Here is a 15,353-nt window from a genome sequence, read left to right as displayed (position 1 = left end):
GAGTATATTATAAGTATGAAAAACATTTAAACCAAAAAAATAATATGCTAAGGAGCTCGCAGTTCAATTGACACCAGTCCAAGTTTGAGTGGGGTATTGATAGTTTAATCTTCCATGCCAAAAAGGTGCTAAATTCCAATAAAAGAAAAAAAAATCTCAAACAAAAATATATTTCAAATTGCAACACAAAGGTAGCAACAATCAACTTCAATCAGATAATGTTAATTTGCTTTTACAAACACGAGGCAAAACAATTTTTTTCATTTAGATGTGGCAAGTAACAACAAACGGTGAACCCTAAGAAACTGTTAGAGATGCTTCAACGCAGTAATATTCTTAGGTCACTTTGAAGCTTCAGCTGATAGATCTTAGGAGACAAATTTACAAGTCAACTACTATATGGACACAGGTCTGAACTCAACTCAACTATCAACAAAAAATAGGTCACCGCCCAAAACATTTCATTATTGAAGAGGTAAAAGCAGAAGTCAGAAATTTCATTCCAGCAGATCCACCAGGAAAGTACGATATAGAATAGTAGCCAAGTGAGAGAACCTGCAAGCAAAGTCAAAATTTCAATTTCAATGCAAGACGGATAGTTATAAAGAAACATAACAGAAGAAAGTATGTAAGACACATCTCCACATGCCCCAGCTGCTGGAAGCTTGGAACCATGTTAAACATACAATACACACACATCACATCACATAAAGTGCACCACAGAGTGTGGAAATAGCAGTTCTTAAATTTATATTGGTTTTGCTACATTGAAGGAGTTGTTCCTAATTGCTAAAATAAATTCAAAACCATGCTCAAGAGTCAAAAAAAATTGAGCATGCCTTAAATCAACAGCAAGTGAAAACAATAACACATGGGAGTTGGAGAATGGCTAAGCTACAAAGAGGCATTTTGAGGAACGAGAAACTGATACCTGCACTACAGAGAATACCACAGAGAGAATGTAGCTGTGAAGCACCATTGATACATATATGGTACCAATCATACTGCCTAAAAAAGCCAATGTGAAAGGGAGCCTCTGAAAAATAATTACAAAGAGAGACAGTTAGGAAGAAGCAGCAAACATGTGCAATCAAATAAGAGACTATTTTCCCCCAAAAAGCCCAAACAAATTCAATTTGAAGCAACGTATAGTCACTGGACAAGCTTTATATTACCATGCAAGCAATAGGAAATGAAATTCTAGCAAGTTACCTCCTTTGACAACATGTGAGCAAGCTGACTCTTTGGACCCTTGAGAGCAAAGAATGATCCAATAATAAATCCACACCCAAGTGTAAAGCATAGGGCAAACTTTTGGGGCATAACTACCATGACGGGCAGAAATAATGTAAATGCTATGAAAACAAAGAAGACTCCACTTGCCAGAAACAAACCAAAATACACAAGCGCTTTGCCAGAAGGCACATTACTAGTGGCAGACTGGAAGTTGCCAGGTAGATCTCTCACACCTTTAGAAACCCTAAACAATAAGAAACAAACTGCATAACTACTTGAGGACATAAGTTCAGGTAAAATTATTAGTATTTGTTATAAAAGGCTTTCTGGCCAAGTGCCAGCATGTTCTTTCATAAGGATATAGAAAATCCATTTAAAAAAAAAGGGCAAATTGAAACACACGGTCTGTTTTTCCTACTGCATTTTATACCATCAACAAAAGAAACCAAAGATAAAAAAACAACTCATCTCGATAGGAGTGGAAATAAAGTCACTCATCGGAGACCTATACTCTAAACCACATCATGCCTAAGCCAATTAAGCTTACTTATCAAACAAATCTTTTTGGCTAAGACTATTTTAATAGTCTATTTAGTTAAAAAGCATTTCAGGCCTAACATGCTGACACACAATTATTAAAATCTTATTCATGATTTGAATCCTATGATTCGGCTACATTGGTTTGTATCATAAAACAAATCTCAAATGACTTTGAATCTTACAATACATGAATGAATAGGTACAATTTCATATCATTGATACAAATCACATGATTCAACACTTCATTATTTTTTCATTTTTTTTTACTTTTCTTTCACCAATTAATTCTAATGAAAGAAATTGAAAAGTCATATGAGCTTAAACCATCAAATTAAAAGGAATTGAAGGAGCAATTCTGACCTTATCCTTTGATTATTCCACTACTACACTAATTCAATGCATGCACTCTTTGGTTATTTCATTGTTTAGTTTCCATTCTTCTAAAATAGAGGATTCACAAACTCATATATAACTAATAATATTGTTTTTTTCTTTTTTGTACATGTATGGGGCCTAAGCCCATAACTAACAATTTTGTTTTATGAGATTTATGGTTAAGTTGTTTTATCCATTTCCAGTTCAAAATTATTACATTGAACACTATATACCATTTGTGATATATTTGAGGTTATTTTTCGTGTTTTTGAATCTTATGAATAAATACAAATGATTCACAATTAAAAAATTAGCTAAGCTATTCAAGATTTCAATCTCACTTTGATAAACTTGGGCTGGCATCCTTAAACAAATAATGTGTTATCAAATTTTTACTGTAATATTGAGATTATACACTTATTGATATATGTAAAGGCCAAAGTCAGCTGGCCTACTTATAAATTTAGGTCCATTAACCTATTTAAAACTTAAAAAGAATTTTTTTTACCCATACAAGAGTCTTGCAACAAAGTACATTTATATGTAAGCTTTCAGGCTAAGCTAAGCTTCTAAGTTCTAAAAAGGCTAGAAGGCTTAGGCCCTACAAAGCATAGTCGGCTAGTCTAGCTAAACCTACTTCCAACCCAGCCCCATTGTTACATGCAGATAAGGGAGACAAAACAGACAATTTTCCCATATACAATTGCATCAGAAACTTGTTATCAGTCTTTACATTAATTCACATAATGACAGCAAAAAGTTACTGACACCAAGACTCAACCTTGTAAATTAACATGATCTCAGAGTGAAGTTCATGACATGAGAGAGAAAAGTCAAAAAGATCATGCATATGTAAATGTATATAATTACATTGATGACCACGTCTACCGTGGACCACCTTTATAGGTGATTTACGGTGGCCCACTTTTTCAATCCCTTGGATTCATCTTAGGTTCACGGTAATATACTACATCTTACATACCAGATCTCTTTCCCGACTTCTCCACAGTCCGTCTCCGCCGTACGCTGCTGTCGGAGGTGATTTCCGGTGGCGGTGTCACTTTTTTTTCTCCCTTTCCATTCTTTCACCGCCGTTCTTTCATTTTTGAACCCTTCTTTTCTCGCTACTCTTCACCATAGTTGCAAGGTGCGTTTTCCTTTTCCTTTCATTGCAGATTCTATGAGTCGCTGTCAGATTCACTTACGATTCCCCAGAATCTCGCACTTTGTTTTCCACTGGTGCAGAATTTGGGCGAATCAATCTTTTTCTTAGATTTCCCTTTCAATTCCGCAGTTCTGTGATTTGATCGCGGCATCGCTTGCACTCCAACTAGCGAAAGGAAAAAGCTGACGGCAAGGGATGACAAGAACGCGTACAGCGAGGTGGAAGTGCGAAATCAAAGAAGGCGGTGGTTATCGACAATGACAAGTACATCATTGGAACAAAGCTCTTCCGAGGAACCGACGCCAGAAAAGAGGGAATGGGATGTAGAGGCATTCAGATTTGCTATCATTTGTATTTTTTTTAATGAACTTCTCTTTTTTTAGTCATTCTTTCTGAAAATGTGGTATGATTTAGTGGTTCTTTATGTGGCTTTTTTTGTTTGTGATGTTTGAAACAACGTGTTTCTTAATTTTTGTTTGTAATGCTGAAAACACCATGATGTTAATGTTGTTGATGATGAGACAATGTGGCTGAAGTTGTCTTTGTTGGGAACAGTAGGTGCACCCATCGGAGAACAAGAGGTAAGGGAGACAGAAAAAGGAGAAGAAAATATATGGTGCTGATGGTGCACTGGATTACTGTGTGCATGAGATAAATCCAACAATGTCTAAAAGTGGTCCACAGAAGATCATTTGTAAAACTAGTCCACCATAGCCTTCGTCTACATTGATATCTGGAAAACAAAAGGACGCATTTGTTTCAAGTTATCTACTTTCTTTCCGTGAATATAATGATAGGAATGACGTTCTTGCGTACTTTAAAAGTTATGTTTGGTTAACAACTAATATTTTTTGTAAATCCTGTTGTGAAAACTTTGAAAGTAGAGTGTAAAGTAAGTTAAAAGAATAAAATTGGACATTTTACATATAAAATGCTATTGATAGGAACTTGGGTATAATGGGGTGCCTAAGTTCCACATCAAGTAACATGAGTGTCATCTAGCTGACCTCTCCAAATCTAATTCCAAGAAGTAATTGATTGAGCCAAATGAATTCACAAGTAGTTGATGTTATGACTTGATATATCTACTCCAAAACTTTCCATTGTGAAGGCATTATGTTTTTTAATTTTCCAAGATATTAAATTATCTCCAAGGAATACACAATATCCAACAATGTATATCCTAAATTCCTAATCACCAAGAGAACCAACACAATCAGCATTTGAGTATCCAATGATCTGAGTATGACCATCATCCTCATAGATAATTAACTATCTTGAAGCTCATTTAACGTACTTCAAGGTACAAACTAATGCATTCTAAGGAGACACTAGGTGTTGTTGGCTTAAAGAACCTTGGCATGCTTCCAACGACTCACATGAGTGTGAAAAATATGCTCAAAGGATAGATTAATGGTGGATTTGATAATGCTACATATATGGGTATCGATTTTAGGTCATGTAGAGTGCTTGCTAATAGCCATAGAGCCAGCATTGGTCAATAAGCCAAGGTTTGATATGCAAAAGCCTATGTATCGTAGTTGCTCCCATCCAACTTGCCAGTGGAGAGTACAATGACATAGACTGAGAATAGGGGGCTTAGTCTCAGAATGTCTTTGGAAGCAGCTGACGTTGCATATCCAGCCAAGGGCCACAATGGGTAGTGGGGAAGACAATGTAACAAAAAACCAAAAAGCACCTTTCAAAGGGACACATCCAAGTAGAGGTCAAATGGAAGAGAGGACCAGAGATCCAAATAGAGGATAATGAGTAATGAGGAGAATACATGTAGAGCGATATGTCACCAACTTGTGGTAGTGCATAACATTTCCACTGGAGGTGGGTCCAGTGTGAAAACAACTTGTGGTTGAAATAAAGATGTTGGCTGCCTATACATTGAAGGGGGGGGGGGGGATCAAATGACAATAGTGGAGCATTGGTAGCGGCTGGAAACAGGGTATGAACATCAGAATGAGGACACAGCACTGGGGGAGGGGGGAAGAAACCGGAAATGAGACATTTTCCTGAAAAAAAGAATCACCAACGGGCAGCCAGTTGATCCAGCAGGTATACATGGAATAGACCTGCATCTCAGCAAGCTCTGAATACATTTGATAAGTTGTGTGACAAAGCTATACAGCAAAGCTAAATTATACTATTAGACTAAAAATAATAACTAAAGGAATTACTTACTTTACCCTTTAAATTGATTGGTTTAATTTACTAATCTACTTTACCTTCTTATTTCCTTCTCTTATAAGTATTTCCAGAGAAGTTAATCTAAACAGGCCTAACATGTGACCAATATTTCCTGCCCGAAGCTTCACAGGCACGGATCTGGGGTTTCACTCGACAGAACCAAACAAACAGGATGTCATTTTCTCTACATAACAAATTAATAGCTACTAAAAAATATGATAAATAGAACCATCGATGCTTTTCACATCACTCCAATATTGCACACATATGAAGCAAATGGCAGGTAGAGGGGTTACTTACACGCTGAAAGTGCCGGAAACGGTGTCGTTGGCAGACCTAACGGCGGATTCGATATCGAAGGGGAAAGTGGATGAATCTTCAGAGGTTTGGGCGGATGCGTAGGAGTTCCAATCGGCGAGCAACGACGACGCCGGCTTCGCCTCCTCCTCGCTACTCTGCCCCGAGAACCAACCCTGCATTTTCTCGCCGCCGATTCCCACAAAATGCAATTGCGATCCTTGCTGCTTGCGTGACTGCAAGAGAGAAAAGGGAGGAAATGGAATGAGGGTTTGTGATTCTCTCTCACTCTCTCTTTGTTGCGTTCTGAGTGTTACTGTTACCTGTTAAGCAATGGATTGGGTAGCTGTTGGGTACTGCTCCTGCTATGTCTGATGAAATGGAATCACTAGTGGATTGCTATGACAATTTTCTGCATTTTTTTTTATTAATCTAACTATACTTTTTTTTTTAATTTTTAATTTTTTTTTTGCCGATTTAAAGTTTAGGTAAGTTCCGAGAAACTCAGCAGGATTAAGATATAAAGGTCTTGCATATTATAAATTTTAATTATTAATTATTGCTTACTAAATTTTTTTATAACACTCACAAGGTCAGATAATTGAGTTAGATCACTTTTTTTTACTAATTAAAACATTGAATTGTTCCTTAAAATTACCCGCGTGAATTTATTTCATTTTTAATGTCACTAGAAACAGATTGTTTTAGTTCTAACGTTAATAATTTTGAAAAGAAAAAAGAAAAGACTATGGTTCAGTGTACTATTCCTAGATTGTAACTATTTTTTTTTTATCAAATTGCATTTATTTTAGTAAAAAAAAAAACAAATTGCATTTAGTTAGCTAATCAATTAGTCTGATTCTGTAGATTAAATAGTATGCGTATGTTTTGAAGAATTTGGTGCCTCAACAACTATGGATAAAAGAGAAGAAAAAAAAATGTGTTTAGCTTATAAAGTGACTATAGTTAGGTTTAGAAAAGTGACTATAGTTTGTTGTATTATTTCTAAATCGAGGCAGGCTTACTCAATCGGTATAATTAATGACCTTTGGATTAAAGTTACAAAATAGGCCCATCAACCTAAATTTGTCTGATAAAATATAAGATATAAATTTTAGATTTTGAGTATTAATAAAATTTTAATTTTTTAACCAAATTTAATCATAGTTTAATCTTGATTTTTACCAAACTTGAACTTTTAGATTTCATTTTTAGAAGCTCAAATTTGACCATGCCATAAGTTTTCTTCTACAAAACTGTCAAATTCTCTCTTTTTTATTTTACTCAATTTTTACAAAGTGGGTCTATTAAATTGTCTTCTACTCAAAACTCACCATCAAAACATCCAATTTCATCCAAAATATATTCTCGAGGTTTCCCCTCTTCAAACTCTATTTTGCATCTTATAAATTATTCAAGACTTTCAAATTTCGTCACGTTTAAAATTTTTAAATTACTTCATTTCTCAAATTCACCCTAAAATTTTAAATATTTATATATAAAGGACAATCGATTAACTAAATTTGCCTAATTTTAAAAATAGACTTAAGTAATTAAAAAAAAAACTCGAGGGTCAAAATCATTTTGCAATTTAAAGTAAAGGGATAAAAATAAGACTAAATGAAAAATACTGTAAAAGATAAGCATTCTCTTACATTTATAACTCTTCTTCTCCTTGCTTTTATGAAACATTCATTTTTCTGCCACTAAGGAAGCTTAACAGAAAACAATGAAAATTGAGGGTAACACAATCGTCAATAGATAAAAATAATAATAATAATAATTAGTTAAATGCTGCAGGTGGTGGTGGAGGGCTCAAAATTTTCAAGAGTTGAACTTCGAAAACCAAAGGCTACTGTGCATGAGGAAAAAGGCTGCGACGAGGGCCAAACTGCGATTAACAAAAATATAGTTTACAATCTACTTTAAACAAATATCATTGTTGATAATTTACATTAATTAGCAGTTAATAGAATATCAAACCTCTTCAGGCATTGGTTGCAAATTCTCATTTACATATCCTACTGAAGGTGGGATCAGTGCTCTTCTCTTTCCTAAAAGTAGAAGAAAAAGTAAATGCCACAAAAGAATAACCACAATGATAATATTGATGTTAATATCATGTTATTGTTATGCTTACACAAAATAGTGGTACTGTGCTCTCTTACCTGATCAAGAGCTTCATTAATTTTTTTATGTAATGTCCATTCTTATGTTTAAATATCGTTTGACATTGAAAGCATATAAAAATAAGCGTGTTAAAAGTATTGAATTTAGAGAGAGAGAGAGAGAAAAAAATGCAAAATAGAATGATGGAAATGAATTTACATATTATTATTATTATTATCACTTTTAAGAATATATATATAATTTTTCTAGAGTTAAATGGAAAAAAAATGCTGACTATTGCAAGTGATAGTAGTAAGATTGAAGGAGGAAGATGTCACATAAGCAAAAATGTCATGACACAACAATGCCAACTAAATCACTGAAATGGAAGAGTAATAATCTGCTTTCCAAATATTATGTATTATAAATAGATAGGTTGTATGCAAAAGTTTGGACTAAAATGTATGTAACAAATTTGTGATGCAATACTAATCAGGAAAATAATGACTATACAGGAACATACCTCCAACTCTCATGCCAGTCAAGACCTCCTTTAAGCCCACTATCATCTGTATGAATATGCAATCAGCATAATGAGACTTCGTAATTTTTAAATGTTCACGAAAAAAAAAATAGTTGAAAATGAATGGATCAATATATTATAATAGGTGAAGTTGTTAAAGTCTAAATGCAGAAAAATAACGAGGCAGAATGAAAAAGGGGATAACTATAGAATATCAGAAGTCAAGCCGAATTTTGTGGTTAATGGAATCCTCAACTTTGAAGAATGTTAGGGGGGAAGAAATCAGAAAATATCAACAATGATTCGAGTTAGATAGCAACAAAACTCCTCCGCACTCAACTGAATTGTCTTGTGCACTTTACATATTTCTTTTTCTTTTGTTTCACAAGCAACAAACATAGTTCTTTTTCTTTTTCACTAGAATCAGCATGCTTGTTTCACAAGCATCCATCAACACATTTCTTTTTCGACTTTGAAGAATGTTAGGAAAAAATCAGTAATGATTCAAGTTAGATAGCAACAAAACGCTTCCACACTCAACTAAGTTGTCTTGTTGTGCCTCTTAACATATTTCTTTTTCTTTTGTTTCCCCAGTATCACCATGCTTTGAAATCAAAACTGTAACCACAACTCTGGAAGTTATTGAGCAAAGTAGAAAGAATATGGCAAGGTCTAAGAAGGATCTTTATCTATGATTAGACACATTAAGAGCCTCATTGACATATATAGTTAGCACTAATGAGGCAAGTGACCTACAATTTATAGATCCTTGTAAAATACTACATTACCACGGACAATATAATTCAAAGAAGAAAAAAAGAAAAGGATTTCATTAAGTCTTCTTCTAACCCTCTTACTTTTTTTTCATTTGTTACTTTTCCATTGGCAATACAAGGATCTTTATCCAAGAGTTCACTGGACCCTACAAGTTGAATGAAAGAAACTGACCTGGTTCTCATCCAAAGGAAGTATAACAGGATTACTTTCTCCACTGAACTGGTCCACTGTGCTATCATGAATTAGAGTATGAAACCATCCAACAGTAGGACAGGTTTAGGTCAGATAAACCGGCTTAAGGACAATTAAAGGGGGGAAATATGAAACAGGAAGTCAAATGATTGTTGGTCTTACAATCCCATAATGATTTGGGTCGCCAATCAGTGCAATACCATGTAAATGAAAAATTCACATTATGCAATTACCTGAAAACAAAGTATCCATTTCCACGCCAGCATACACAATTGAATTTAACCAAATCTCCATCATGTGCTTCTGGTCCTTCCCCTTCAACAATATCTGATTTGAAAACTTGATACGCTAACACTTTCCATTTCACAATACACTAACACTTTCCATTTCACAAAAATAAGATTAGGTAATTATAAAATTGGATAAAAGACAGACAAACCGTATGACTTCAGGTTCCTTAATGTCTGGCATAATAGGTGCAGCCAAAGCAGGAGAAGCATAACATATCACGTGATTAAATCCCAGAAACTGAAGAACCATCCTTCTTGAAAATTTGTCCACTGTTAATATGGAGACTCTGTTGGACTCAGCATAGTTGAGATTTGCATCCTCCATGCACCTGGATATATCCAAGGTTTGAAGCACATGGTCAAGAGAAATGCTTCTAAAGAAGCATCATAACTTTATGCATTAAAAGAATCCATTTTGAATTGAAATATAACTACTTAGTGTTCAGAAAACTGTAGCATATAATAAAACAATAGAAATTCAGAATTCCCTGAAGCCACTTTACCCTCTTGATAGGTAATCCTCCCCATGGAAATCCCTTGACGACTATGAGCTAGTTGAGTAGCTATAATTGAGTGCAACTACTTGCAATCCGAGTCTGTGCAGTAATTTTTTAAATGCGCCTCCGTGGCCACTCCAACATGTCATTGGCGTACTACCTAGTACTGGGTTGCCTCCCACATTCTGCCACTTTTTGCCATAACAAAACCATAGAAATTCTTTACATATATTTATGCTGTCGATATTAGCTAATTTTTCAAAGAGAATATAGCTGAATTTTCACAGCAATATAAAGAGGGGTAAAAATTAATTAAAGTACTAAAAAAAAGCAGGGCAAAAGCATATTGAATAGAGAATACAGGTTGGTATTTATACAACCAACAATTAACTGATCGCACTACCAAGGGATTATGATAATTTTACTGATACCATTTGTGGAAAATAAATTTGTATAAGAGAACAATACATGAATATAGCGAGCATTTCAAGGGTGCAGAGAAAGATGACACAATTGGACATAGTTAAGAAAAATGAAATTATTAGAGGGGAAAATTTATACCTTGGAGATGCAGATACTGAAGCAGCACATGGAGGTGGAAGCAAGAGAAATGGTAGAACTCACATACGCAATTTGGTATCTGAGAATTCAGGCACTGAATTACCAGCCAAGCTCAAAACCGAACAAAGCATTTTCTCTATCTATGACTCTATCCAGAAGTAAGATACTTTTTGTTCATGAGTGTGGACCCATGTGACGAGTTTTTCATCCAAAAATACTAAAAAAAGTAAAGAATTACACAAATAGTATAAGTTCCAAATTATTTACCGAAGTGATTTAAAATTTGGTGCCCCTATCCGATTTCTCATTGTCCACCTTTAATTCTTTTGCTGCACAACATTGGGAAATTGGTACAGAATGTGCCATTTTTTTAATGGTATATTTATTTATTTTATTTTTAAAATATGTGTTTTCTTTTTTTGAGTGTTTTTTTTATTTCCTTTTAATTTCCAGATTTATGGTTTAACTTTTTCTTAAAAAATAATAGTCATAGGAATTAGTTAATTTCTTTAAACTTTTTATGGAGGTGACTTTTTGTGTCATGCTGTTAATGATTATGATATTTTATCTGTCAAATAATAGTTTAGTTCCATAAATTTCATATTAATTTAATCTCTTTTTTAGTTTAGTTAAAATTGTGGATTAACTATAAATTTTATAAACAACATGTTAATTTTATTTTTTTATAGAAAAATTAAAATATTTTTTAAATAAATGGAAATCCACTCTAAAAAAAATAATGAAGAAATGAAAAACATAAAATATTGAATTAAAAAAAATTAAATAAAGGCACGTTGAAAACGAATATAAAAAAAATAAAAAAAAATGGCAGGTTGAGAAATCAGGACATGGAAAATCGATTTCTCAATATTAAAAGCAAAAATAATCTTGATTGCATATTAAAAATTCGGTTTGGAGATGACTGATTTATCTTAGGAATGGTATGATTTGTATTACTTTGGTAAATATTTTGACATACATTATTTGTGTAATTTTTTTTATGTTTGAGTTAAAAAGACTCCCCATATAGTTAGGTTCCTAGTCAATCATTTGTGGTTGGTTTTGGTAAATACTACTGATGAGTTATTTATTTTTTAAAAAATAAAGACGAGGATTTGAAATTTAGAATAAGATTAGATCTACAAAATTTATTTTTATAAAGACAGAGTTAAAGATTTATTACTGATAAAAAAAAAAAAAGAAGAGGATTTGAAATTTAGAACAAGATTAGATTGGTGTAACGTGAACCACGCGATGTTGATTACTATTTTACATTAGAATGTTAATTTTTAGGCGAAGCCGGCTTAACGTAACAATTACGAGTGACGAGTCGGTCAGATAGAAGGATCTAGAAAAGCAAGTCGTCGCTATATAACTAAGGGATCCGTCACGGAAGGATCTAGAAACCCTAGTAGTGAACCCTCTCTATAAAACCTCTTCCTTCTTTCATTCGGTGCCTATTCCCATTTTCTTCCTCTAAACCCTAAACAACTCTTTCTCTTCTTCCTTCGCTCGTTGTTCTCCCTCGCGTAGATCGACAATGGCGGAGACAGAGACGTTTGCTTTCCAGGCTGAGATCAACCAGCTCCTCAGTCTCATCATCAACACCTTCTACTCCAACAAGGAGATTTTCCTTCGTGAACTCATCAGCAACGCCTCCGATGTACGTTTCTTCGTTTTTCGCTCCTTGACTTGTTGTTTCTGCTTGTTTCGTGATGTGTTTATGTTCTTCATCCGATTTTATTCAACTAACATGCTTTATTTTGCCTTTCCTAATTTTGTTTAGTTATAGCGTTAATTTAAGCGCTGAATACATTTACTGTTTGTATGTTGATATTGTTTTTTTTTTCAAGTCTTTTGCTCTGAGATGGTGTATTAGGTTTAAGTTCGCTTGCGGTTAAGTTATTGTTTAGGCTTTGTTATGTAATGGGTGTGCGACTGCTGGTGCTCTTTAACGGTGTGTTGCTCTTATTCTAATAGTGAATAGTGAATTAGTTTTATCTAATTGTTTTGAAAGAGTGAAATTGTATACGTTGAGACAGATTATGATGGGAATGTTGTACCGTGACGCAGAAATTTTTGACTGTGATGTGTGGCTGTGTTAATAATGGTTTCTTTATGTGGATTAATTATGTTACTGTATGTAACATTGTAGGCTTTGGACAAGATTCGATTTGAGAGTTTGACAGATAAGAGCAAGCTCGATGCTCAGCCAGAGTTGTTCATTCATATTATTCCAGACAAGACTAACAATACACTGACCATTGTTGACAGTGGTATTGGCATGACCAAAGCTGGTAAGTTTGAGATGTTCTTTTATTGATAAATTGTGTAACTATTTTTTTATTTGTTTATAGTCTCTAATTGATTTGATGTTTTTTCAGATTTGGTGAACAACTTGGGTACAATTGCTAGATCTGGTACCAAGGAATTCATGGAAGCCTTGGCTGCTGGTGCTGATGTTAGTATGATTGGACAGTTTGGTGTGGGGTTCTACTCTGCATATCTTGTTGCTGAGAAGGTCATTGTTACAACCAAACACAATGATGATGAACAGTATGTTTGGGAGTCTCAAGCTGGAGGTTCTTTCACTGTCACCAGGGATAACACTGGTGAGGTTCTTGGCAGGGGTACTAAGATCACTCTCTACCTCAAGGAAGATCAGCTTGAGTACCTTGAGGAGCGTCGCTTGAAGGATCTGATCAAGAAGCATTCTGAGTTCATTAGCTACCCAATTTCTCTTTGGATTGAGAAAACTACTGAGAAGGAGATCTCTGATGATGAGGATGAGGAAGAGAAGAAGGATGAGGAGGGTAAGGTGGAGGATGTTGACGAAGAGAAGGAGAAGGAAGAAAAAAAGAAAAAGAAGATTAAGGAAGTGTCACATGAATGGTCCTTGGTGAACAAGCAGAAGCCCATTTGGATGAGAAAGCCTGAGGAGATCACAAAGGAGGAGTATTCTGCTTTCTACAAGAGTCTCACCAATGACTGGGAAGAGCATTTGGCTGTCAAGCACTTCTCAGTTGAGGGACAGTTGGAGTTTAAGGCTATCCTCTTTGTTCCTAAGAGGGCACCTTTTGACCTCTTTGACACAAGGAAGAAGCCTAACAATATTAAGCTTTATGTCCGCCGTGTCTTTATCATGGACAACTGTGAGGAGTTGATTCCTGAGTATTTGGGCTTTGTCAAGGGTATTGTGGATTCCGAAGATCTACCACTCAACATTTCAAGAGAAATGTTGCAACAGAACAAGATCTTGAAGGTCATCAGAAAGAACTTGGTTAAGAAGTGCCTTGAGCTCTTCTTTGAAATTGCAGAGAACAAGGAGGATTACAACAAGTTCTATGAGGCTTTCTCCAAGAACTTGAAGCTAGGTATCCATGAGGATTCACAGAACAAGGGAAAGATTGCTGAATTGCTCAGGTACCACTCCACCAAGAGTGGTGATGAAATGACAAGCCTCAAGGATTATGTGACCAGGATGAAGGAAGGTCAGAGTGACATCTACTACATCACAGGTGAAAGCAAGAAGGCTGTTGAGAACTCTCCATTCTTAGAGAAGTTGAAGAAGAAGGGATACGAGGTTCTTTATATGGTTGATGCCATTGATGAATATGCTGTTGGTCAGCTCAAGGAATTTGAGGGCAAGAAGCTTGTCTCTGCCACCAAGGAAGGGCTCAAGCTTGACGAGAGTGAAGATGAGAAGAAGAAGCAAGAAGAGTTGAAGGAGAAGTTTGACAACCTCTGCAAGGTGATCAAGGATGTTTTGGGTGACAAGGTTGAGAAGGTTGTGGTCTCTGACCGCGTTGTAGATTCACCATGCTGTCTTGTGACTGGCGAATACGGTTGGACCGCAAACATGGAAAGGATAATGAAGGCCCAAGCTCTAAGGGACAACAGCATGGCAGGGTACATGTCAAGCAAGAAGACCATGGAGATCAACCCTGAGAACCCAATCATGGAGGAGCTCAGGAAGCGTGCTGATGCAGACAAGAATGACAAATCCGTGAAGGACCTTGTTCTGTTGCTGTTTGAGACTGCTCTTCTCACTTCTGGTTTCAGCCTTGACGAGCCCAACACTTTTGGAAACAGGATCCACAGAATGTTGAAGCTTGGACTGAGCATTGACGAGGATGCAGGTGAAGCTGATGCTGAAATGCCCCCACTGGAGGAGGCCGAGGCTGATGCTGAGGGCAGCAAGATGGAGGAGGTTGATTAAAATTAAATATGATGCGTTTCTTGTTAGTAGCGTCTCTAATGCCTTTTTTGGCTATGTTTTTTTCTCCTTTTTTTATTTTGGATTGATGACAGTGTTCAATGGATATTTAGCTAATTAGCTATAATTTCGCGGGTCTATTTTTGAGTTGTTGGTTGTAGTAGCTTTTTTGGTAGTTGGATTTATGGCGTTTTGTGGAATTCATGATAATTTTCAATCTGCAGTGTTGACAACAATTGCACTCAGGGGATGCCTTGCTAACTTGGACATGATCATCTTTTATCGTGTCAATCAACACAGTTAATTCTCTTAAACAACACGTTCAACATTGAATTTTTTGTTGTTAGAGTTGCTATTGGAAAATATAAATTTCATG

At 35.3% G+C, this 15,353-nt stretch overlaps 3 protein-coding genes across 4 annotated transcripts; 1 reads left to right on the top strand and 2 right to left on the bottom strand.

Annotated features, from left to right (window-relative positions):
• Nucleotides 1–243: 243 nt before the first annotated feature.
• Nucleotides 244–7,038, bottom strand: LOC100306412 (uncharacterized). 2 transcript variants are annotated; one of them, XM_006584432.3, is made up of 5 exons: nt 6,136–7,038; nt 5,816–6,048; nt 1,213–1,480; nt 932–1,036; nt 244–555 (listed from the first exon to the last, which is right to left on the bottom strand). In XM_006584432.3, exons 2-5 carry the CDS (start codon nt 5,992–5,994, stop codon nt 445–447), a joined length of 663 nt encoding a protein of 220 aa, XP_006584495.1. In that variant the 5' UTR covers nt 5,995–6,048; nt 6,136–7,038; the 3' UTR covers nt 244–444.
• A 385-nt stretch (nt 7,039–7,423) lies between these two features.
• On the bottom strand, nt 7,424–11,339 carry LOC100792412 (peptidyl-prolyl cis-trans isomerase FKBP16-1, chloroplastic). The gene is given in 7 exon segments (XM_026129803.2): nt 7,424–7,703; nt 7,796–7,866; nt 8,445–8,490; nt 9,393–9,453; nt 9,647–9,767; nt 9,845–10,032; nt 10,762–11,339. Coding segments are annotated over 7 exon segments (726 nt in total). The 5' UTR covers nt 10,893–11,339; the 3' UTR covers nt 7,424–7,595.
• Nucleotides 11,340–12,301: 962 nt separating this feature from the next.
• On the top strand, nt 12,302–14,980 carry HSP90-2 (heat shock cognate protein 80-like). The gene is given in 3 exon segments (NM_001253301.1): nt 12,302–12,424; nt 12,917–13,058; nt 13,146–14,980. Coding segments are annotated over 3 exon segments (2,100 nt in total).
• Nucleotides 14,981–15,353: the final 373 nt, after the last annotated feature.

This window comes from Glycine max, chromosome 8 (assembly GCF_000004515.6).
Source record: "Glycine max cultivar Williams 82 chromosome 8, Glycine_max_v4.0, whole genome shotgun sequence".
NCBI classification, from domain to species: Eukaryota; Viridiplantae; Streptophyta; class Magnoliopsida; order Fabales; family Fabaceae; genus Glycine; species Glycine max.
This window is presented reverse-complemented; position numbering and strand designations above follow the sequence as displayed.